Source organism: Xenopus tropicalis, chromosome 6 (assembly GCF_000004195.4).
Source record: "Xenopus tropicalis strain Nigerian chromosome 6, UCB_Xtro_10.0, whole genome shotgun sequence".
In the NCBI taxonomy this organism is placed as follows: Eukaryota; Metazoa; Chordata; class Amphibia; order Anura; family Pipidae; genus Xenopus; species Xenopus tropicalis.
In genome coordinates, this window is record NC_030682.2 from 44235527 (window position 1) to 44262234 (window position 26708).

Genomic DNA, 26708 nt, shown 5'->3' on the forward strand with positions numbered 1-26708 from the left:
AAGGCGCCTGATCAAAATCTGCCTTCAGGGCTGAATCAGCAGAAGGTAGAAATCCTATTGTTTCTAACTCCTTATCTGCCGTTTCAGCCCTGAAGGTTAGTGGCCGATTGTACGATACGAAAGATCGGAAATCGCCACGTGTGTGGCAACCTTAAATCTGTATATACTTTACCACTGGTGTACAATAAAAGTGGCTATTGGGGTTAACTTTCATCTGATTACATAATATGCCATCAGAGCATTGAGCCCAAACCTTGGTGTTTGTTCTATTGTCAGTCCTATTTGTCCTCATTTATTGATTTGCTGATAGTATTTACAGAGTATGATAAAACAAATAATTGCAAATAGTACAAAGATAACATATCAGATATTTAAACTGAGAAATGTTAATGTTTTTTGAAAAATGTATGCTCATTTTGAATTTGATGCCAGTGACATGTTTTAAAAATGTCAGAACAGGTTGTGTTTCCCACTGTGTTGCAGCACCCTTATCTTTCGAAGGGTAAGTAAGCCTTTTTATTTTAATATCCCTGAAAAGATGCTAAACAGTCCCCAACACCTCTCTCTCAAGACTGAGTCTAATACCCTTTCTAGGATAGAAGCTAACCTTTTCTGCAGAAATTGGTCTCGTCCTTATTTGGCCTGAAGCTCCGCCCCCTTTAGCTCCTATTGAGCATTCCTTCTCCTTTGAATAAGCCAGTCAAGGAACTGCATCATGGGCATGCTTGTACTAGCCATTCTCACTATCTCCTGCTCCAGTGGAAATCAAACAGGCCTTGTCCCTTGCATACAGATATTTCTCCAGATTCTCTACATCTTATATTGATATAATGTACTAAATCCCTAAATTATTTGTAAATTTTCATAATGAACATTATTCTTAAATTGTTAAAATATTTGCCCATACAGAGTTTCACACAGTGAGGTACCCCTCTCCATCTTTACTTCTAACAGACCCTAAATCTCTGCAATCTGCTCTTTTTAGCATTACACAACTTTTCCAGTCTTTTGTGGCCCAACTTTTTTGAAATGTGTATATTTTTCAGAAAACAATAACATTAAACGTAACTAATGTTATGTTTACGTCTGATATGTTGTCTTTCTACTGTTAATTTGCTGTTAAATATAGGGTTTAAATGACTTGCAATTAATCCCCTTCTTTTTTTATTTACATTTAACACAGCAGCCTAACACAGGCAGTGTATCTTATATAATTATTTCCTATAGCTGGTTAACTGCAGCTGTTTGACTATATGTCATAGTAACATACTAACATAGTACGTTGGGTTGAAAAAAGACATACGTCCAACCATAATGCCTATACATAACTTCTACTTGATCCAGAGGAAGGCAAAAAACCCCATCTGAAGCCTCTCTAATTTGCCACAGAGGGGAAAATCGGACCAGTCCCTGGATCAACTTGTACTAAGAGTTATCTCCCATAACCGTGTATTCCCTCACTTGTACTGAGAGCTATCTCCCCTACCCCTGTATTCCCTCACTTGTACTGAGAACTATCTCCCCTACCCCTGTATTCCCTCACTTGTACTGAGAGCTATCTCCCATAACCCTGTATTCCCTCACTTGTACTGAGAGCTATCTCCCATAACCCTGTATTCCCTCACTTGTACTGAGAGCTATCTCCCATAACCCTGTATTCCCTCACTTGTACTGAGAGCTATCTCCCATAACCCTGTATTCCCTCACTTGTACTAAGAGCTATCTCCCATACCCCTGTATTCCCTCACTTGTACTGAGAGCTATCTCCCCTACCCCTGTATTCCCTCACTTGTACTAAGAGCTATCTCCCATAACCCTGTATTCCCTCACTTGTACTGAGAGCTATCTCCCATACCCCTGTATTCCCTCACTTGTACTAAGAGCTATCTCCCCTACCCCTGTATTCCCTCACTTGTACTGAGAGCTATCTCCCATACCCCTGTATTCCCTCACTTGTACTAAGAGCTATCTCCCATACCCCTGTATTCCCTCACTTGTACTGAGAGCTATCTCCCATACCCCTGTATTCCCTCACTTGTACTGAGAGCTATCTCCCATACCCCTGTATTCCCTCACTTGTACTGAGAGCTATCTCCCATACCCCTGTATTCCCTCACTTGTACTGAGAGCTATCCCCCCTACCCCTGTATTCTCTCACTTGTACTGAGAGCTATCTCCCATAACCCTGTATTCCCTCACTTGTACTAAGAGCTATCTCCCATACCCCGGTATTCCCTCACTTGCTAAGAATCCATCCAGCCCCTTCTTAAAGCTATATAATGTATCAGCCAGTACGACTGATTCAGGGAGGGAATTCCAGAACTTCACAGCTCTCACAGTAAAAAATCCTTTCCGAATATTTAAACAGAACCTCCCTTCTTCTAAACGGAGTGGGTGCCCTCGTGTCCGTTGGAAGGACCAACTGGTAAATAAAACATTAGAAAGGTTATTATATGATCCCCTTATATATTTATGCATAGTTATCATGTCACCTCTTAAGCGTCTCTTCTCCAGTGTAAACAGACCCAACTTGGCCAGTCTTTCTTCATAACTGAGACTTTCCATACCCTTTACCAGCTTAGTTGCCCTTCTCTGGACCCTCTCTAACTCAATAATGTCCCGTTTGAGCACTGGAGACCAAAACTGAACAGCATATTCTAGATGGGGCCTTACCAGCGCTCTGTAAAGGGGAAGAATAACCCCCTCCTCCCGTGAGTCTATACCCCTTTTAATACAGCTCAAAACCTTGTTTGCCCTTGCAGCTGCTGCCTGGCATTGCTTGCTACAGCCAAGTTTATTATCTACAAGGACTCCAAGGTCCTTCTCCATTAGGGATTTGCCTAGTGCAGTCCCATTAAGGGTATAAGTGGCTTGCATACTTTTACATCCCAGGTGCATGACCTTACATTTATCCACATTAAATCTCATCTGCCACTTAGCCGCCCAGATTGCCAGTTGGTCAAGATCCTGCTGCAGGGATGTCACATCCTGGATAGAATTGACTGGTCTGCAGAGTTTTGTGTCATCTGCAAACACTGATACATTACTCATAATACCCTCCCCTAAGTCATTTATGAACAAGTTAAACAAAAGTGGACCCAGTACAGAACCCTGAGGGACCCCACTGAGAACCTTATTCCAAGTAGAGAATGTGCGATTAAAAACCACCCTCTGTACCCGATCCTGTAGGCAGTTTTCTATCCATGTGCAAACGACTTCACTAAGACCAACAGACCTTAGCTTAGAAAGCAGTCGTTTGTGGGGAACGGTATCAAATGCTTTGGCAAAATCTAAATAGATTATATCTATCTATATCTATCTGCATCCCCACTGTCCAGCTTCTTACTTACCTCATCATAAAAAGCAATTAAATTGGTCTGACATGACCTGTCCTTCATAAAGCCATGCTGATTACTGCTCATAATGCCATTCTCCACTACATAATTTTGTATGTGATCCCTTAACAAGCCTTCAAATAACTTGCCCACCATGGATGTCAAACTTACAGGCCTATAATTGCCAGGCTGAGATCTTACTCCCTTTTTAAATATGGGAATGACATTCGCCTTCTTCCAATCCCTAGGTACCATACCTGATGAAAGCGAGTCTGAGAATATCAGAAACAAAGGCCACTGTAATTCTGCCCCTAGCTCTCTCAGTACCCGAGGGTGTATTCCATCTGGCCCAGGTGCCTTGTTTACATTTATCTCGTGTAACCCTTTAAGCACCATATCCTGTGCCAACCACTGTGTAGTTGGAGCTGAGGCAACAGTGCAGCTATTGGGTGGGACTTGGCCCACTGGCTCCTCTACTGTATACACAGAAGAAAAGAACTGGTTAAGCACATCTGCCTTTTCTGTATCCGCTGTAACCATATTGTTACTATAACTCAATGGGGCCACACCCTCAACCTGCATCTTTTTACTATTAATATACTTAAAAAACTTTTTGGGGTTAGTCTTGGCCTCGGCCGCAATGCGCTCCTCATTTTCTGTTGTCACAAAACAACATATGACCACCCCTGTAACATCAAAAGGTATAGCTTTCTAAACAGCCCTATGCTAGTTGGCTGGTTAAAGACTGTAATGTACACAGATGATTAGATTAGGGTTGTGGTTTTCAGGCCATGGTTTTCGACCCCCCCCCCCCCAGCCCATAACATGACCAATTTATCAAAGCTTTGCAGTGTCAACCATAGTTAGGCCTCAAAAGCATAAGATTTAAACAACTCTTTCAGGATTAAGGCTAATGTCCCACGGGGAGAGTAGTTGCCCACGGTTAATCTCAGCTACCTCGGACGACTAATCTCCCTGAAATGCTTTTCCACCGGCCATAAAATAAATCACCAGTGGAAAGGCATAGGTGTCGCTTCGTTTTTGGGCCAAACAATTGGATCCATCCAATATCTCCCACCTTAAGGTGGACATTTTGGGGAAAGATCTACTAGTTTGGGGGCCTTGCAAATCTAGTGGATCTTTCAGTTTATGGCCACCTTAACTAGAAAGACACCAAGAATTGACACTAAATTTAACCCTAACTGACTTTCAGTCTGGGACCACCCACAACTCACTACTCTGGGCCAATCCCACATTTTGGGAACCACTGAATTAGGGTAATATTACACAAGGGTATTCCTTGCTTTTTCTGTGAGGGATGCAAGGGGGTTTATTACCAGAATTTGCTCCTATCTGGTTGTTTGGTGGATAACTGTGCCTGTATACCATATGCACAGGCAATTCCCTTCACTGTAATCTTTTTATAATTTTTCTTGTGAAAAGGATGCACAGCCAAAAGCAATAATATTGCCCTCGGGCTACAACCTGTGGGGATATTATCAATGAAAGTCTGCATTTTGTTCCTTAATACATTAATAGTACCACATGTCCCTACAGTATTATCTCCCTTAAGAAAAATGACTTGAGCTACTTGCTTTTTAAACGCATTACTTAACTTACCATTTCATATTACACAGTGTCAAGTTATTTTACCAAGTACAACACTGCAATCGCATTCCAGGTACAGATCCATATAAGATAGTGTTATATTAAATGTAATACTTTGCTGCTTGCTTTTCTTATAATGAAGCTTGTCAGATTTCACCGTGGCATTATCTAAAAAGTCAGCAGTCACAGCTGCAGATCCTATCAGCAGCATTGAGAAACAGATGCTACATGAAAGTTAATCTTCTCGGATAAATCATGATGTATAGGGGGAAAAAACGGCTCTTCTGAAACAGTTCCAAACTTCACTTGTACAACAAGGGGAGGATTTATTATCTTGAAGACAAGTAGATGTTAATTTGAAAGCTTTTTTTACATACTGCGGTCTGGTAATTGATGATCATTGAAAGAAGTGCAATTTAGCATATGTTCTTTATGGCAATGTTGCTTGGGTATTCGGTTGGCAAGAGCTCAATGGAAAAGAATGGAGGCAGCTACTGGCTATTATAAGTAAGAGGGATGTGCACAAAATAAACAATTAGGATAACGAGCGCATCACTGTGTGGCTTTAACCCTTCATGTGCCAGAGTCTTTTCACTTGCCATGCCTTGTGTTAGAAGTAAACAGCATGTCATTCCCCAAAGTGGACCCTGGAACCATAAAATCTATGGTGTCAGCGCAATGTTACTGTTGTAAAGATTTTATGGTGGATGGCACCTTAAGGGTTACTTTTTTACTTTTATTTTTTAGGTGTCTTAAGAGTTGAGATGAGATGAGTTGAGATGATTTGCATGGATTCAGCAAACAGAATGACCTCATTTTCCAGGCATTTCTGTTTAATATCATTATGGATGCCATGTTTTGACCTTCTCATTATGGTTTCAGCACAATGCTTATACACATGGGAAAGGGACATGCACTGTATTAAAGGAGTAGAAAAAGTTAAAACTAAGTGAGCTTTGTCAAAAAGGTCTATGCAGATACATTAATAAGCACTCACAGTGCTGCTTTTCCTCTGTGAAAAGAAACAACACATTTCTTTCCTTCTATTGTGTACACATGGGCTTCAGTATCAGATTTCCTTCTCTCAGCTCAAACCTCCCGGGCACGGGCATGAGCCTGCACAGCAAGCTTCCCTCTCCCCCTCCCTCCTCACCTCCCTGCTGCAATCTGAACCCAGAGCTATGAGCCAGCCAGAGACACAAGGGTGCAGAAGAAGGAAGTGACTTCACACCAAGCTAAAATGGCAGCTGCTTTCTTAAACAAACACAGAGAGCCTCTAGGGCTGTATTGTAAAACATTCTGCAGACTAAATATAGCATTTTAGCTTGCCATGTTGTGGCTACTCTATTGCGATGAAACTGCTTCAGTTGTTTGCCTCCTCTTTAAAGGCACAAAAACAACAACTCAGCTCTCTTAGTGATGTCTGTTGCTACTGGTTTGCTATCTTTGGTTTTCAATGAGAGAATGTCCTTATACATAAATCCTATACAATAGTCTCTACACACTATGGTGTATTAAAGGGTTCTAATGTCAAAATGTATACATTTTAGACAATACAGGCATTTTAGGCAGCAGCCTGCCAGAACCCTTCGTGGTCTCCTGCCGGCCAGTCTGACCCAGGCACAAGGAGTGTTTTAGTTGCTGTTACTTGTGGTGTTGGTGATAATTGCTCTAGATAAAACACCTTTCTGATGAGTCCAGATTGAGTATAGGTGGCCATACACGCATCGATATTATCGTACGAAACCTCGTTTCGTACGATAATCGGTGCGTGTATGGCATGTCGGCGAGTCGACCGATATCGCAGGAAGCTGCTGATATCGGACGACTCGCCGATCGGACCAGTTTGAAAATTTTGATCGGGCGCCATAGAAGGCGCCTGACCAAAATTCTCCTTTCAGAGCTGAATCGGCAGAAGGAGGTAGAAATCCTATTGTTTCTACCTCCTTACCTGCCGATTCAGCCCTGAATGGTGTGTGGCGGATCTTACGATGTTTCGTGCGACCGATGGTCGTACGAAACATCGTCAGATCGCCACGTGTATGGCCACCTTATCATGGAACTAGTGCAGAAACTAGTTATATATCTGTTGTAGGTAGTCTATGACACTCGTATTAGCCTACATAGACTGAGGCATATGTCTCCAATAGAAAAGCTGAAAACAAGATACATATTGTTTGTGTGCGGTTTGTGGTTGCTTGTTAGCTGTCCCCCAGTTACTTTGCCTTGAGCCAATACTGAGCATTGTGCTGCTGCACAAAATATGGCATTAGCATGCTCAAATTGGTCCCCCATTGCTGCCAATGGTAACTAAATGAAAATGTCAGTTTTTCTGTTACTAGAAGTTTGGATGTTTTGATATTTGTTTAGGGAAAATACCCAGAAAACATATGTGCTTATATAAGGGGAAGTGCATTAGCATGAGATATGGACCTAAAAGTGCAATTACTATTTCCAAGTGAATAATCCCACCCAGCCTTATTTGATTCAATCTGTTCATAGCTTATTCTTCTTGTGAACACAAATCCTTTCATCATTTCACAGACACACAGCTTTAAAACTTCTCATGTACAAGTCATTCTACATTTTTTATGGGCTAGATATAGATGCAACATTCATATTTAAAGTGCGTTACGGAATGACAGCGTGACCGAAACATCCAAGCTACTATTAACCATAGGGACTTCATCAATCACAAGTTGGAGCAAAACAGCTACTAATTAAATCTCTCATTAAAATAACACATTGTTTAATCCTCAAATTTCTATCTATGTGAGTATATATTTTGGCCTGCATTCCCATTTTACTTGCAGAAGGGGGAGCAGAACTTTTTCTGTTCAGTGCCCAGCCAGGTGTGTAGGTGCAATTTACTGCGGAAGAGATTTAAATATTATGATTAGGACAATTTTATCTTCACCCATAGGAACCAAACAGACATTTGTCAAAGTGTGGATGAAGCTAAGAGGCACAACACAAATGTATAATTATATACATATGTTTTAATACTGCTGAAAAAAATGATAATTTCTGCCAAACTATTTGTGAAAACCGGAAACAACAAACGTTAATTCACTGTGTGATGATGTGTCCATCTATTTTATGCTCAATGACATTCTCTGCATATACAGGTGAGGTTTTGTCTTCTGCTCCACTGAAGGTTTCTGTCCTCCCTGAGCTTGTCTTAGAGCACCTGTGTTACAATTAGACAAGCGTACTGCCCCAGTCTAACTATCACAATTCTTGCAACCTGATGCAGGGCCAGAGCTCTCCTTCCCTTCTATGTCGCTTCCATTCAGATACCCTTGATCATGCCAGACTGGCAATCTGTGGATTCTGGCTAATGCCAGAGGGGCTGCTGTAAGATGCCATAGACAGTCACTGTTTAGTGGGCTGGTGGGGGGCTGTTTGGGCTTCTATGAACATGAAATGCCAGGGCCTATTTTGAGTCTGGGACTGCCCTTGCTGGCAACCGCTAATTAAACAGATCCAGATATAGGGATGGGCATTTCTAGTTTCATGTCTGACCCAGGATTTCACCTTTCAATGCTTTATCTGGACTATGGAATTTTAACATTATCCACATATATAATAAAATGCAATTACATTAATTATTTGTATATTTGTGCATATCAGTCTTATGAATATGCACACGATGAGGCCCAACTCCCAAGCCTTTTATAATAACTACCTTTTGGAGCACTCGCCCAGCACCTGATCTGGGAACTAGCACTTATATTGTAGTGTCACCAACTGTGACCTACAGCACTTATATTTGCCTATTTGTGTCTGTAAGTTACCCTCCCATATAGATTGTAAGCTCTACGGGGCAGGGACCTCTTTCCTCTTGTGTCCTCGACTCTTAACTTGTTGCAACTGTATTTGTCTTGTATTTATCTGTATTTATTGTTATACTTTGTATTTAGCTATTATTATCTTAATAACCCCCTGTTTGTATTAATGTATTCTACTGTACAGTGAGCGTACATAAGTAACGCTTTATAAATAAAGATATACATACATACATACATAATGCATTGTTTTCCAATTTTGGTTCCCCCATACTTCATTTCTTTTCATATTTTTTCAACCTGTTCTCCAGCTTCTTTTGGCAAGGGTACCTTTACATATTAAGATTTTGTGTGTATCTGTGTAACTACGAAGGCTTGGTTTGTTTACTGGTGTGTTTGTAGGGAGGACATGTACAGTGTAGGGGTATGCTCACATAAGCATTCCTATTTGCTTTAGATTGTACAATAAATGTTGGCTCCTAATAAATTCTAAATGACATGCCTTTCTCCAGCATTAAATATGTATAGCCCCCTTTCCATGAGGCAGTTCTGATGGTTTGGATCTTTCTGTAATGGTTCTGTCAAATGAAATGCTGGACTTGCTATAACCAGACACCAGATTGCTATGTTGGCTTGGATATAATCATCAGATTGCTATATTGGCTTATTTCAAATGATCAGATTGTAAGTTTGGCTTGGTGTGATCCAACAGACATTTGTGTCACTTTTTCGCAGATAACTATATCTGATTAGTGCAACATGTGACATTGCTATATTGGCTTCATTCTATCTGCCAGATGTCCAAGCAATCATTTCCTTTAAAAAAAACTTTATGGTACAAACTTGGTCTGTGCTATCTTTATCTGTAAAGATAACGTATGCCCCCAGTGCTCTGTATGTAAGGTGCGGCTGGGCTGCATGCTGCCCTTAAATTTGTGCCACCCTCACCACAAAGCCAGGCCTGCAACACACAAAGCCCCAAGTAGATACAGGACAACTTATTTTTGCTTTGCATTCATAAACTGTATGTTTGAGAATTTCAGAGACTAACAAATATACTGTATAGTGGATAATGAGACCCATACTGTAATTATAGGGATTTTACAAGTCACCAAGGATTTCCGTGACCAGCTTGTGGAACTGCAATATCCTTGTGGATCCTTTTAATATCCTCATATTTTATAACAGGGTGTACATTATTTGTTATACTACACAACATTCAGTGAATCGTGAGTGACAGAAATCACATCACTAAGCACTGATTGTAAGTGATGATCACCAAGCATTATTTATCATTTGCATGATATTCATGGCTCTTGTGTATTATAAGAATATATTTCACAGATGCTTCTCTCAACCTCCAACCAAGCATTTCTGCCAAGAACACCAGCAGTCACCACAATCTCATACAAAGGGTATGTGCTGTGTCCTGTATGTAAAACAATGAATAGCTTGGAAAGGCACCCAAACTACTGGCTTCTATTTGCAGAAAACTGACTGGTCTTTCCCTTGATACGGAGATTAGTTCAGTAACAACAATAGGGCAGTCCTCCAGCAACTGTTTATATCGCTGCCTGAAATATGCATGATATTAGGGATCCTGCAAGCCCCTCTCCATAAATAAGAACATGTTGCTATAGCTATCTGTCTGTCTGTGTCTGTCTGTGTCACTGTCTGTCTGTGTCTGTCTCTGTCTGTCTGTCTGTCTCTCTGTCTATCTTCACAACTGGCATTTTTGGGGCCCACTAAACAATCATTTTGCGCGAACACAAGGGAACACAAGTCACAGTAATATCCCCTCTTACACACAACATTGATGAGATCATAAATTAATTTGTGCAATGCATTAAAGGGATTTTATTACAGTATATACATGAACAAACTAAAAATGTGGAATATTTTGGCCTTACATATAATACCACATTGGGGATAAGTGAAATCTGATTTTCCCAGATTCAATGACATCATTATAACCAATTTTAGTTAATACTTTGCTATAACTTTTGCCACCTTTTATTTTGATGCCTTGAGGCTTATTTAAGCCCCTTTTTATCACATGGGATAGATTAATGCATTTGTTCTGCCATCATGCCATACGTTCTAACCTCTCAAGTGAGTGTCAGGCTCAATTGCCTACAGCCTTGTACAGCCTGGGGCAGCTCAGTGGACCTGCACGCTGTAGATTATCAGAGTTTCAGAAGCAGAAAAACTTTTCTCATTTTCAGGCTTTTCTTTTCTTTTAGATGTGCCAAAATGTTTTGCTACACAGATGCTAAGGCAGCCATGATTCCTGAAATAAGTTACAACATTCTCAACATTCACTGTTCAATCCAGCAACCAAAAAAGGAACTTTCCAACAATCACTGCAGCCTAAATGCCTATGAAGTTAAGCAGCAAAAATGAGCATTAAGCATTAAGCTGAGCCAGATCATCAATCTGTGCCTCCTATGTATTACAGGTATGGGATCTGTTATCCAGAAACCTGTTATCAAGAAAGTTCCTAATTACAGGAAGGTCATCTCTCAAAGACTCCATTATAAGCAAATAATTCTAATTTTAAAAAATGATTTCCTTTTTCTCTGTAATAATAAAACAGTTTCTTGTACCTGATCACAACTTAGATATAATTAAGCCTTATTGCAGGCAAAACAATCCTATTGGGCTTATTTAATGTTTTTTAGTAGACTTAAGCTGGCCATACACGTGGCGGTCTGACGAAACATCGTCAGATCCGCCACACACAGTCAGGGCTGAAACAGCAGATAAGGAGGTAGAAACAATAGGATTTCTACCTCCTTCTGCCGATTCAGCCCTGACGGCAGATTTTGGTCAGGCGCCTTCTATGGCGCCCGATCAAAATTTTCTAACCTGGCCGATTGGCGAGTCGTCCAATATCAGCAGCTTCCTGCGATATCGGTCGACTCGCCGACATGCCATACACGCACCGAATATCGTACGATAGTATCGGTGCGTGTATGGCCAGCTTTAAGGCATTAAGATCCATATAACGAAAAAAAGACCCATTATCTGGAAAACCCAAGGTCCTGAGCATTCTGGGTAACAGGTTCCATACTTGTACTTTCATACTGTTTATAAAGAAATAGTTTCCTAGTAGGATTTTCTTGCTTAACACAAAAACATGCAAATATTCATTTTGGGTGTAGTGTATTAGTTTGGTACAGGTTTCTTGGATTCATATATTCTGTTTGCTTTTGGCATGTGAAGTCTATGATCTAACGTTGCATATGGTGAAAAGAACTTGGGCATTTGTATTTTATACTGGGCTGAGGTCCGCAGCTGATGATTCAGAAAGAGGATCTTACCTCACAGAGAAAGTTGTGAACCCTTTCTGAATTACCCCACAGGAAGCAGGAAATAAATCATAACACAAAAGGTAATAGAAGGAAGAAATAATTCATCATTTATTTGTTCAGAAGTGATAAGCAGAGGTAACTAAACAATAAAGCTGCACAGTAAGGGGCAACTATACATTATGCAGAATTATGCTACCTAATTCTAACTAATTCAGGAAAACTAGACAATATGATTTGAGCATACCTAGGAGTTTGTTCCTCCCGATATGGATCAGTCTTTATCTGTATCTGTCTCGCCACAAACCCTTGATCACTAGGCCATGCCCCTTGGGGCTGCTTGACAGAAAAATGACAGTAAAGCAGGACTATAATAAGAAATATTAAGGTTATGGCCAGACAAACTATAAACAATGGAGCATTACGCAAAGCTAAATCTGCAAACAAGGAAAAAGAAAGTAAAAAGGATCCCACATTAAAATACATATTGAAAATAATAAATGATGGTATAGCAGGCTCCAGTTTTCAACTTTGTCATCTTTTCGTTGTTGCTGTTCTATACTAGTGATCCCCAACCATTTTTACCCGTGAGCCACATTAAAGCCTTTAAAGCCACTGGGAGCAACATCCAAGAGGTTGGTGAGTAACATGTTGGGGATCACTGCTCTATACAGTTTTCTATGATCTCTAACTAAGAGTTTATGAATTTAAGAAAGGGATTCAATGAATCCACAATTATATACTGTCCAGTAGCCCAATGACCCGTAGGGAAACGTAGGGAAGCAGGGGCATGACGTAGCAGTAGGGCAGACATAGCCACTCCCAGTTTTTATCTGATTGGTTGTTTTGTATTAGGGGTATAAATAGCTGTAAACGTTTCCGCTCCTCATCCATTTTAGGCAGCATAGGAAAACGCCTACCCTCCCTCCCTATAGAGGTGGAGGCAACGAGTGGTGTTGGTGGGGTGATTGAGTTGGGGGAAAACAATGGTTGGGTTAGGAAAGGAGTTTGATAATTGTTTGGGGATGGCATGCCTGGAACCTCAGGGGTAAGTAAGTGGATTAGGAGGTGAGTTTGGGTAGGGGGTTCCGGGCTAGAAGGGCAGCTGGCAGCGCCAGTTGCGCTGTGCAGTTATTGGCTTGTTATGGTGTATGTTATGGTGTATGTTTATTCAAAGTTGGTTGTTTGTTATACAAACATTTGTATTGTGTTCATGAGTTGTTTTGTATCATATTTGTTCTTATCATATGTTTTAAATTAAAACTCTGATTGTTATTAATAAATGTTCTGTCAAGATCCGACGTTGCTCACGTCAAGCATCTGCAAATTAGGACAAGGAAGACCTAAAGAGAACTGCGCACAAATCACACAGTGAAAAAATGTAAATGTTTATGTGACAAAAAGTCACGTGATTTTAAAGATTTGGATTTGGTTTGTCCTAAGGCATGGATCTGGCCGTATCCTGCTGAACAAGGCTGAATCTTGGAGGAATCCCGAACCGGATCCTGGATTCAGTGCATCCCTAATTTAAAAGCAAACACTAATTTAAGGAGACCTACATTTGTGGTAATGCAGCTTTAGGGGAACAAAGCCACTATGGTATGCTGAATATGGAACAGCAATGTACTGCATGGCTTTAATAAAATCTATCTGATCATACTCTATGCACATAACATATACATTTGCTATATTAAAGGGGCACTGCTATGAATGCTGACAGCAATAAATATGTCATTAAAAAGTTAGTGCCTGATAAAGCTGTGTCTGTTAAAAGAGCATGGGCACCACCTGACAAAGGTAACTCTGCACAGATTGGGTCTTTGTAGTCTTTTCGCCTCTGAGGTCTCCTGCAATAGTGATTGCTGCAGGGTTAGCAACACAGGGTGCCAGTCAAAAGCCTCCATGAACAGACTGTGCGCAATGCCAGAGTATTCTCTATGTTTGCTTGCAAAGTGCAATACAGCAAAGCTCTGTGTTTCTTTGGTAGCAACTTGAAAACGTTATTAGTGTGTGTTAGCTAATGCCTATCTGCTGTGAGTAGTCTGAATATCATTCCCTTTATGAGCTGGCAGCTCTCTCCATCACAGATGGAAGATTTAACTAACCAGTCCAAGGCAGTGACATAATCAAGCAAATTATGTCACTTTCTTTGTACATTTTCTCACCTAACGCGTTTATGGCTGTTGACGACCGACTGTTCTATTCACATTTGTGTGACAGACTCACTCAGGAAGTTCAAAGAGGCAGAGAAAAAGTTCTCCTCTACATAAACAACGTGGTCTGTTTCAGCGGCTGCTCCCCCATTTCCCTTCCAGTCTTACACAGGGCACTGTCACAACACACTAATCTTTCCACAAGTCCTACTTCTCCGAGCAGGCTTCCTTCCTACGCTGCTTTCAGGCACGCAGATGAGCTGTTTTTAGCACATTCTGCCTTCACTTCTCAAATTAACAATCAGACAAACAGTGGCAGTTTCGCCATTATCATTCAGAACAAAAAACGCAGAATTTCAATAGTCATTTTGTGGGATTGTAGCAAGTTAAATAACAAGAGGATCAAGAAAGTGAACTGATTGAATTTCACACCTCCCTTCTTAAAAATACTAATTGAGAGGAGGGCTCACATTATAAAGGAGGCCGACTGCTGGTATAGAGGAAAATAAAATTTGCTTTGCTTGAAGTCGTATCCCACAATACTGCTACACAGTAGCAACAGCAGGCCCTCAATGTATAATGTTGCCTGATTGCAGAATTCATAAGTCTTTGAGATCCTTATTCCAGAATGGGCAGCGATGGTAGGTATCGGAACCACTACTAGGAAACGTGTTATCCTGAAAGCAATGAATTATGGGAAGGCCATCTACCATTCTAGTCTATTTTAAAGAAATAATTGTATTTTTTAAAAATGAATTCCTTTTCTCTATATAATAATAAAGCAGTACCTTGTACAGGTATCGGACCCCTTATCCGGAAACCCATTATCCAGAAAGCTCCGAATTACGGAAAGCCCGTCTCCCATAGGCTCCATTTTAATCAAATAATTTCAAAACTGATTTCCTTCTTGTCTGTAGTAGTAAAACAGTACGTTGCAATTGATCCCAACTAATATATAAATAATCCTTATTGGATGCAAAACTGCAATCCTGTTGTGTTTAATTAATGTTTTATTGATTTTTAGGTAGACTTAAGGTATGGAGATCCAAATTACGGAAAGACCCCTTATCTGGAATACCCTCGGTCTCGAGCATTCTGGATAACAGGTCCTATACCTGTACTAGATCCTAACTAAGATGTCATTAATACTTACTGAAGCAAAAGCATCGGCCAAAATTATTAATAGCATGCAAAGACCATGTTATGACATATGTAAAAAAGTCAGTATCTCTTGTAATTTATATGGTATAATTATATCAATTACAGAAAGACCCATTATCTGGAAAACCCTTGGTCCCAAAGATTCTGAATAATAGGTACTTATCATTAAAATTCAATTCTAATTTGCTAGATGTCACTCAATAACAATAACAATGTTCCTTCTAATTTTTTTTCCCTAGTCTAGAAGGGGCATTTGCTACATGCAGTTTAGGATGCAAAGTGCAAATAATAGAAGCATTCTGCCATGTGTTTTGCCTTTTGCACCCTGCTATGTAGATAGAAGGATTGCTGCATGGAAATCCATAACTGTGCATTCTGCGCCTCTCCCTGGAAGTGCATGGGCACTGAGGGGCACACTCCTGTGTTGGGGTTTCAGTATGTCAGTAAGTGGCATCCCTTATGTATTTTAACACAAAATTCTTTATGTGTGCCTAGAAGAGGGAACACTGCTTGGTGAGACCACTGAATCAACAAGAAAAAATGATTTAACGATACCTATACATACATGTCACATTTGCTCTTTTTTATATATTTGAATAAATATTAGCATAACACCCATTTAAATAAATCACCATTTTTCTGAATAAACATTTGCTAACAAAATAATAACACTTGAAAGTTGTTGCTGAATTTCTCCGTGGAAAGGTAAAAGAATATTAAACAGCACTTTTACTCTCTGGTCATACATTAAATATACATTTGTGAATAGCAGGTTCTCTTTTCTTCCTGTCTCTCCTGCTTCCCTTTCCTATGGAGATTTATAGTTCAAAAACAATTGACAGTAAAGTAGTAGGACACTTCCCCTCTATCACATTACGAGTAATTTCTGTATCCCAACAACGCAACTCTCTGCGAGCAGAAGGAATGCAACAAAACCATTACTTCTCAAATGTAGAGTGCTTTAGGGCAATGATGCACGTTTTGTCATCCACGTTTTGTCACAGCTACAAAACGCCAGAAACAACCTTACCATAGAGCATACTGAAAATCGCCTCTGATAAAAGATTTACTCTCAGTGCTCAAAACTGACTTCAGAAAGATTTTCAGGTGTTGTGTTATTAAACTTGAAGATTCACCTACATGTGAATCGTATATTAAATGCCCCCCCCACTCTCATTTCAGTGAAATTAAACAGCCTACTCTCCTCTGTTGCCCCTATGCCTCTGTATCTTTTATCCTTTCAGTGTAACACTGGATTCATTATTCTACATTTCAGTCATGTATGTATATATGTATGTATGTATATATGTATGTATGTATGTATGTATGTATGAATGTATGTATGTATGTATGAATTTATGAATGTATGTATGTACTACTGGGATAATCAGCTCTGTGCAAATTTTATAGAAAAGTACACATTGTGGGAGACAACATTATAATAAATAAATAAATCACCGCCAGTCACTATGTTTAGCAATACATGTTACTCTCTCTCAGTTACATGGTCAGATGCTTGTAATCTCTACATATTCTACTCCCCCATCCAACTGAAAGGTCACTTCAAACAAACTCTGATTCCCAACATACTGTACCCTACTGTTTACTAACCCTAGATACACTATTCCCTACCTCTAGGCTTTAATGTCTCATCTTGGCTGCACATACTTCACTCTCATCCAATCTTGCTAAAAGAGTTTGTTCCATGGTGTGCCAACCCTTGACATTCACAACAACCTTTGTAGATTGGGCACCGTACTTACAGAAATGCCATTGCACTGCTGATCCAGCTACAGCTACACCAGCTACAGTACACCCTAACCAAACCCCTATTCTATCTTCATACACTAAGAATATTTCTCTCCCTCTATAACCCATGTGTGCATGTAACACTCAATGACACCAGCACAATCAATCCCAAGATCCTGATTGGTAATTTAAGGACAATGACATGGTATAAGGTTTGCTATTTATTGTAGCAACAGGGTGCACTCCCCATGGCACTGTCTGTTGCTTTTCCTTACCACTCAGTCTGTTTTTTTTTTTTTTTTTTTTGAAAAGTGCAAAAAAAGATTCAAAATGTTTCTTGCCTACAACACACTTTGCCACCTCAGAGTTCATCCAACCCACCAATGCAATTTTTTGCACATCCTCCATGGCCTGCAAAGAGTTACACCCATCTGCATCTGTTTCATCCAATTGGCAGCACATGGGACAAAGGGTGCAAGGTGCTCTAGAGATCTAAACTAGGGGGCAGATTTATCAAAGTTGTGAGTTTAGGGTAAAAGTTAGAACTCACCATTTGATAAATATGAATGAATTAAAAATGAAGTACAGGGCTGCCATACTCTCCGCTCAGTGTCTTGCACCAGATGTGCCATTGGGATAAGGGTGCAGAGTGCAGCTGCGGTTTGAATTGCACATTGATATATGCTTGCATATGGAATTAGTAAAAACTCTAATAATAGTATTAATGTATAATTGGGCATGGGCAAGAACACTTGTTGCAAAACTGCAACTTCCAGCATAAGTCTACAAGCTCAGGGGGGTTCCAGGAATGTTTAATCATGAGCATAACCCACATAACACATAAAAGGCCCACTTCCCTTAGGCTTGAAACCAGACAGCTCCATGCATATATATGCCTAAATTTCTCCAAATTAAATGGGCCCAGTGAGTGCAAATTTCACAGGTTTATATAAGCTGCTGAGCAATACTGGAACTTATAGTTACAATCTGCGGGAAAGCACAGGTTTAACATCTCATATTTTGGTGTTTGCCAACTGCTAAACATGTAGCAAGTAATACCTAGCGATATATTTGTTAGATCCCAAAGTAATAATTAGCCTGTTGTCAGTGCCTAAATGGCAAGCAGATGCAGATAATGAAGCCAGATGCAGGGAAGCTCATTCCACTGGCATTTAGGCATGTTTATGTCATACTAAAGCCATCTCTAAAACATGGCGATGCTGACATCTATAGAAGTAAAACCACACTTCCTGTCAATGTGTTCCCACAGATGCATAAAGCCCCCTGACACAGTGATGGTTTTACATCTCCATATTTATCCCTGCCAGAACTGAGGAGAATTTCATTTGAATCAATGCAGTTTGTGGCCCTTTCATGTCCTGCAATATGACTGCTAATGAATGTAATCTTACCCCATCTTTTGTCATCCCTTTTATTATTTCAGTCTTGTCCTCTTTGTTTTTCATATTGATACTGACAAAGCTGACAGAATGAGAAATCACTTATTTATATATGCCAGTCCTATCCGTCTATTCCCACTCCCCACAAAATTAGCTTGTGCCCCTGAATTGTTCATTCTTTTTTTCTACTTTTAAAAGGATTGCAACAGCAGCAGCAAAAGAAAAAACAAAAAAACCCTTCTGTACTTATTTTTCATGGACAAGGGCTTTTTAACATTAAAATATTTCATCATTAAAATTCCCTTTGGCTCATGTAGGCTGCTGCTTTGGGTTGTGCTGATCATTTCCAACTTACCGACAATGGGGGAAATGTAATAGCTAATCCTTCTCCATGTGGATAAATAAAAAGAATCTCAAAAAATTTTATGGGGACTTTGGGTAATTTTGTTTAACTAATGTGCAGATCAGCATTTCAGTGACCATCCACCATTCCAGATTGTAAGTAAAATCTAATTTTAGTTGATAAGCACTATAAAGTTACATGACATTAAAAAACAAGTGCCATTTGCCTGACAGGACCAAGTGCATGCGCATTTGCCTGGTATAGAACCACCACAAAGGACCAAGGATCTTTCATAGTGGTGCACCATGTATTTACCCCAGGTGTAAAAGGAGCACCAGTCTGATATTTTTAGGTAAAAAATTGTCATCAAGCAGATGCCTAGCCTATGGGCAACCCCCCTGTGATTTACACTTACCTTGGCCTTTAAGGGTTCACATTTTTTTGGGCAATAAGTGCTAGGAATCAGCCAACCAAATCCAGGATTCAAGGTATCCTTAATAGTTTTCGACTACAGATTCTCACATAGAACTAGTATTACATGCTGCCTAGAAAAGTGATAATGCAATAAACATGCACTAGAGCATACTATCAGCAATAATACCACAATATCATTACACTACAGCACATGTGGGGCAGCTCTCTTTAAGGAGACCTGAAGCCTAATTAAGGTGAATTGCAGCAAATATTTATTTGCTGTACTAATTATTCCTGAAATGACTGCAAGATGACCAACATGTCTGCACATCTGTATAAACTTCTTAAGGTAAGACATGCACTTAGCATCTGTTGGATGACAAAACTCTTCAATTTGTGGGTCAGTCTCCTGGTCCAAATGTAGCCACACAAACTTATCATAATGTGTACCAGTATTTGCAATTTGTAATACTTACATCAGGGATAGCCAGTCCATGGCCCAATGGTTGTTAATCTACAACACCTAACACATCACAAATAAGCCTTGGGTGCTAGCAATATCCTGGAAGTTTCTGTCAAATAGCAACTGGCTGGGCCACAGGTTGGACATTCCTGAATTACATATTTACATATTCCCTTCTTGGTCTGATTGGGTCCAACTCAGAAGTGAAGGACAATGGAACAAAGCCCATGACAAATAAGGATTCATGTAAACATACCTTGACTTAATGTTGTGAAGTCGACATACCGATATTCATACGCCACATCGATCTTAGTTTCAACATGCGGTCGCTTCAGGGTAGAATAGATGTTACCTGGCCTTTTGTCATCCAGTTTCTCCAATTTATTTAGCCCACAGCCCATTGTTGCTGGTGCTACAAGAAAAAAAAAACAATCTGGTGAATATTTCTCCAAGTTTTCAAGGTTTGGGGTTAACATTTTTTACTGTTTATTTTATACAAGCTCAGATGGCTGAGAGTTATGCAACAGGCCAGCTGCCACCATATCAGTGACCAATTATATTTTACCACTCATTAGCTTATCATCTGTGCACTGAAATAGGAACATTTAGATCATTTAATCAATGTTTCAATCAGCGGACCCACTGACTGAACATATGCAATAATAGCTGAATAAAGCATTTAATAAAATATTTAAAGAAAAGTTAATCAGATCTTATCCTATCAAAACACAGTTAAGGATGAAATATTACTGATTCAAGGGTACAGTTTGCACACCTTTTTATGCAGAAAGCTAATATGGCCTCTTTTAGCCATAAATTCTAAAAGACCACTTTGCGCATACCACATGAGCTAATCATTTCAATAAATTCATGACAGGGAATAAGAGGGGTAACTTGCATTTAGAGGTCTTTACTTACAGAAGTAAAAAGTAGTGATGAGTGAATCCCGTTTCGCTTCGCCAAAAATTTGCGAATCTTTCAAAAGATTTGCGAAACTGTGGAAAATTCGCAAAACGGCGAAAATGTTGCACGTCAAAATGTCACCCGCAGCTATTCTTTCGTTGCGCGGCTATTATTTTGTTGCCCGTGGCTATTATTTAGTCACGCGGCTATTATTTCGTTGCAATAATTTTTTGACATGCGCCGAATTTTTTCGCACGTTTCGCGAAACAATCCGCCAATGGCGAAACGCGGAAATTCCCCGCAAACCCATGCCTGGCGAAACATTTCACCCATCAGTAGTAAAATAGTAAAAAGGCTAATTTGCAAAAACTTCGTCGCATTTCACAATTTTTCCAAGATTTGTGTCATTAGTTGACTGCTTGCAATTGGGCACAACCTGTAAAGTAATGAGCAATACATGGGCATGCACTAACACACTTTTCATTTGCATGTCTTTAAACTGGTTCACCCAGCATGTACTCACTGCCTGGGAAGGGAAGGTGGTAGGTACAAGGTGCTTTAAATGTCAAGCCCCAAAACTGGTACATGGTGATAGCTTAGGCACACATGGATACAAGTGAAGTGCAAAGACTTGTGTACATGGCACAAAGAGTGGAGCGGAGTGGAAACCTGTGTTCGTTGGTCGGATATTACACCCTGCTCTGCACTTTATAAATAACCCCTACAGAGTATTATCTATATAGAGTTGCATTATATTTGTTTCTTCTGTACATATAGAAGAGATTTAGCCTTCGTAACATGCTTTGCTGTGGAATTACACCTCTGTACTTCAGTTACATACTTTACTGTAAAAGGGAGGGTCACCTAATAATGCATTTTCTATAACTTTTAAACATAAGTGCTGTAATAAACCCTGTGTTGGTATTTTATTTATTTTTGAGCTGCAAAGCAAATGAGCAGATTAAAAAGAAGAACAAATTATCTTAAAGAACCACTGTCCTCATCAGTCATAAAGCTATTGGAAAGCTTTCAGTTGGTATTGTAGTGCAACAGTTACCCAGTTTCCAATCTGTAGCCCACATCTTGCTAGGAGACCTATTTATAACCATGCAACATATGTTATAGTTTTATACTGTAATGCCAACACTGAAATAGTTTATTTATTTTATTGTAATGGCATTGAAAAAGTAACTAAAAACAAGTGGCGGGAAAAGAGTTGAGAAAAAAACTCTCCATTGTAAGCAAAGCTGGGGCTGCCAGTGTTGGTGTATAAAAGTCAAATTCCATTCTTTTCCTGTAAGACAAAGAATGTAATGTTATTTCCTGGTCAGCGATCTCACTGCCGTGGGCCTATGTCACATGCAGAGATTCTTTGCCTGTGTATTTCAGTTCGATACCACTCTTTTACCACACATTGATATGAATGAAAGCCGGCTGGAACGAATAAGCTGGAAACAGCTGAAACAATTTAGGGAACTATTATGTGTGCCTTATAGGTCTGAACATTTATAGCTCAACAGGGAAGACGTGCAAGAGCACCAACTGGTGCAAGCGTGTGCTCATTCAGCAAACACTTCCTCCCCTTGGTCTGGCTGAGGTGTGCACCTCACCCCACATAAAAACTCCAGGTGCAGACTGCAACATCAGGGGGCACAGAGGCCAGCCCTCTCCTTACCGACAGGGCCCCATTGCATCTGGCATCCTCGGCCGCTCACTAACTTGCATGTCCAATTGGCGTGCATGTTAGGAGATGAGGGGCAAGAGGAAACGTCTTTATGTCTCCCCCTGTACAGCACTGCTGAATGCAGGTAATGTTATATTCATTGGGGCAGCCATATTATTAAGGCAACGTAAATTTTTGGCATTTTGCATACCTCCTTAGAAGCTGTAAATTAACCTTTATGTATTAATGTGGCCTAACTCACTGTATATTTAGTATCAAACATTCTGCATTTTTTAACCCCTTTTCCCCATTTTTGACTGTTAAGCTGATTTTTATCAATTTGGTGTTAAGGTCCCCATACACGGGCCGACAGTAGCAGATAATCAGCCCGTGTCTGAGCACTCCCGACGGGCCTGCCCGACCGATATCTGGCCTGAAATCGCCCAGATCTCGTTCAGGCAGGTTAGAAAATCTAGTCGGATCGGGGGCCGCATTGGTTCGTTGATGCGGTCCCCGGACCGACTTTGCCTTTCTAGAAAAAATGCAGATTGCTCCTAAAATTTCATCTTGAGGAGCCCATTAGATACACTTTCTATTTTTCACCCCCTATTTTTTTACTTTTGAGAAAAACTGATGGCTGTGAGTGATTACAATATATATATGTATTATATAGGGACTCATTTATAAACATTGGGTAAATTTGCATCTGGGCAGTAACCCATAGCAACCAATAGGTGTTTAGTTTTTTCCAGCCAGCCACAGGTTGAACACTGAAAGCAACCATCTGATTGGTTGCCATGGATTACTGTCCAGGTGCAAATTTGCCCAGTATTTATAAATGACCCCCAAGTTTTAACCAAACCAAGACAGTGCTGTCTTTCTTTTTTGCAGCCTTATTTAAAACATGTCATATAATAGTTCCAAATATAAATTCTCCCCGTCCAGCCTGTTTCCAATTAAATGGCTGAGAGCATTATAAAGCAGAAACAGATACTTTTATTTTGTCCGCTCTCCATAGGGTTTGTTCCTTGCCTTCCAGAACGTACAATGATAGCTGAACCACAAGAAGAAGATAGGAATAAACTAATTAAGAACAGATTGGAATATTATGTTTATCAGGATACACTACGCAGAAATTATTCTGATATTTACTAGCCAGATAGAGAGTGCGCTAGGCTAGCCAAATTAGATCTCACATCCCACACACAAAAACAACTTGACTGAGCAATCAAGCTGTCTAATTTGTTCTCTGTAAATTATGGATGATGGCACTTATGCTCTGGTATTGGCAGCACTGATCTGCCATGTATCACACACTAGGGCTGATTTATGAAGGTGGCATTGCACACGTATGGGTTATAAACCCAGAATAAGTGATATAGACACACCAAGCAACGGTTCAGTTCAGTATAAAATCTATATTTGGTTCTGTGGAATAAGGCAAAAAAAAATTATATATATTAATTAATCTTTTAATTAAACTTAGTTTACCTGGTCAGTTTTTATAGCCCATGCACAAAGCACATAACCTATTCTATTTCTGCCTTTTCAGTAATATAACATAAGACATTCAGGCAATAAGCAACTGAGTCATGTAAAATGGTCATTTATGAAAAGTAAATATACAACACTGTTGGCTGAAAAGGACTTTCATAGTTTTACCTAAAAGAGATAAGATTAGCAAAGGCGGAGCCAGTGAACCATCAAAGTATATAAATGATTGAAAGAAAAAATGGCTGATAAAAAGGGAATTATTTTGAAATGACAGTGTCCCTTTAATACATTTGGAAAAATGCTGTTAAAAAAGAAATGCTTCTCAGAATACAGTTTCTTTCATTGGAGTTCAGAGGGAGTAGGGAAGCCAATAAACTGGGAGATCTTTATTGGGAACAAGTGACCGCGCACCACAGTGGGTGTTTAGTCCCTGTTCCAGCAGTGAGAGAATCAGTCCATGCCTTTGCATTGTGAATTCCTTATTGTGAGCTGGATACTATAAAAAATAATAGAAAATAAATAGACTTTCTTCCAAATTCACATGATAAATACACCCCCTTCCTCTGTTCAAAGGAACTTAAAAACAACAATTGTTTTCAAAAATCTCTCTTTTGCCCATTTTCATGTAAAATACAATTCCATCGTTTCCCTTCATGTAAGGGCTCATCATGGCCGAAGGCCCTTCCAGTTCTTACTCAACAAGTTATATCCTGTATGCCTTTTAGGGCCTGCATATAACACTAGTAAGCAGGGTGAACAATGCTTTCCTGATGTAAAAGATCTTTTACACTTTTGTAAGTGGAGGAAACCTCATAAGAATATAACTTTTCTCTTATTTTTTTTATCTCTGTATTTATGCAGAAGAATGTGGGGACCTGGGTGCAAAGCCTGCAACCGCACCTGCATGACTTGTCACTCCCCTGAAGTTTTTATTAATGTATACAGTTACTTAAAATAACCTGTTACCTTTTAGGGCTCTGGCACACGGGGGAGATTAGTCGCCCGCGACAAAACTCCCTGTTCGCGGGCGACTAATCTCCCCGAGTTGCCATGGCCCGCCGGCGGGATGGCACACGCGGCAGCGTGATTTCCCGAAATCGCCGAAAAAGACTCGCGAGTCGTGCTAAAAAAATCTCTTTTATTTCCACCCTCAGTGCAGTGCTGGCCTTTTGAAGTGGCACAGCTGCCCAGTGCCATTTGAGGGGTTTAATGAAACCTTTAATGTGTATAGCTACACATGCTATAGCTACACATGCTACAAATTTTTATTACTTTTGCTTTTCCAAACTTAGACCAAAAAATAAGAAATTAAACCTGCTATTTCTGTACAACATAAATATATCAAATGCTCTAACTTACTAATACATGGTAGCTACGAATTGGCAAATGAAATAGGCGCAAATATCTAAATACAGATCAATATTCTGCCTAGGAACACCTTTAACTAAAACAGAAGAAGCTTATTTCTGAACACAATAAGAACTAGTGCAAAGTACTAATATGGAGGTGAAATTAGGCACGAATTGATGCTGTAAAAGTACTTGCATTCATGAACTTGCTGTTAGTACCAATGCACCTGTTCAGCCTGCTCTGATGACCTGAGTGCAATTGATAGCATTATTGGCAGTCTGGAAATCCAGGGTTCTTATAGTGGCTAATGCTTATAGGGATAACTGCGTGACAAAATGATTGCTATTTTTTTTTTATCACCTATATTTTCATGTGGGCCCCTTTGCATCATAATGGCCTGATTTAAGCCAAATGCAGCATGAAAGCTGGCTTCATCTGTATAAATGAAATGATGCCATTCTATAAATAGTTACAGATGTATACTGACTGTACTGACATACGTGTATTTATTAACCAGTTTCATTCCATCATGTCTTCATCTGACAGTTTTTGGCTGTACACATACATACTGTATGTAATAAGTAGCACTAATTACAGTGCAACTATGAATACAATCACCATTTTTTTTTTTGCTGTGTCTACCTCAGTTTCGTCTGATTTGGCAAACTGAACACAACTGCTTTTCATCACAAATCGGGCACAGTTGCGCTGAATATTTTCTAAGTCTGCCTGGCATCATTTCTGGTGATTGATTAAGTTATATCTGGTATTAGGGGAGCAAGTAATGTCTGCACTCAGTGCTTTAGGAATAAGTGTGCTGCACCTATTGATGCAGGGCGTCAAGCTGCCACCTGGTCAGGAGGTGGGGGTAGCTCCAGGGTTTTCCTTGGACAATAGGCACAGCAGCACCCTATTCGGAGCAGCATGCAGAAAGGACTGAGCACAACTATAGAGAAATATAAAGAACCAATTTTGATGCAAGTACCTTTAGTGAAAGTGGTTTTAGGTGCAAATTACTGTGGACAGCAACCACTGTCCCAGAAGACATACACTTGATTCCTCAGAACAGCTAAAAGTGGATTCTTTAGGATCAAACTAGAGAGCTGACAACCCTAGACTCTCTCAACAAACGGCACAGTGATCTACTTAGATTCATCATATATATGCAATGCCAAAGGGATGATTATTCCAGTTTCACAATAGTATAACATAAGTGTACAGCAAATTTTGTATACACACCTAAAATAAAATGAAATACAATACCTTGGCTCAGTTCACTGCTACCCCAAGAATGGCTAATAAGGTAAAAAATAATAGTGAATTTACTAGGTCGAAAAACTGCATAAAAGCCTCATAAATAGCTATTGTCCCTAGAGAATATGAAAAGTCTCTGCTGTTGAGGATAAGGACTAGGATTAAGGCCACTTTGTGGCAAAAAGGTTTCATCTCCATGAAACAATTTAATGAATATGGTATTCTGGAATGGAACGCCCCATTCACCCTGAGACACGTGGCCTGTGACTGGAAGAGAGAATTTATAAATTGCCTGCTTACTAATCAATGGATTCATTAA

General features: G+C 39.8%; 1 protein-coding gene across 2 annotated transcripts in view; it reads right to left on the reverse strand.

The window, feature by feature from the left end:
• Positions 1 to 26708, reverse strand: part of rftn1 (raftlin, lipid raft linker 1) — a 189697-nt gene that overhangs the window by 150219 nt on the left and 12770 nt on the right. For both annotated transcript variants that reach the window (XM_031903189.1, NM_001113084.1), the window contains exon 2: positions 19982 to 20137. In XM_031903189.1, coding sequence (XP_031759049.1) covers positions 19982 to 20126 — 145 coding nt within the window. In that variant the 5' untranslated portion in view covers positions 20127 to 20137. The remainder of the gene's footprint in view (positions 1 to 19981; positions 20138 to 26708) is intronic.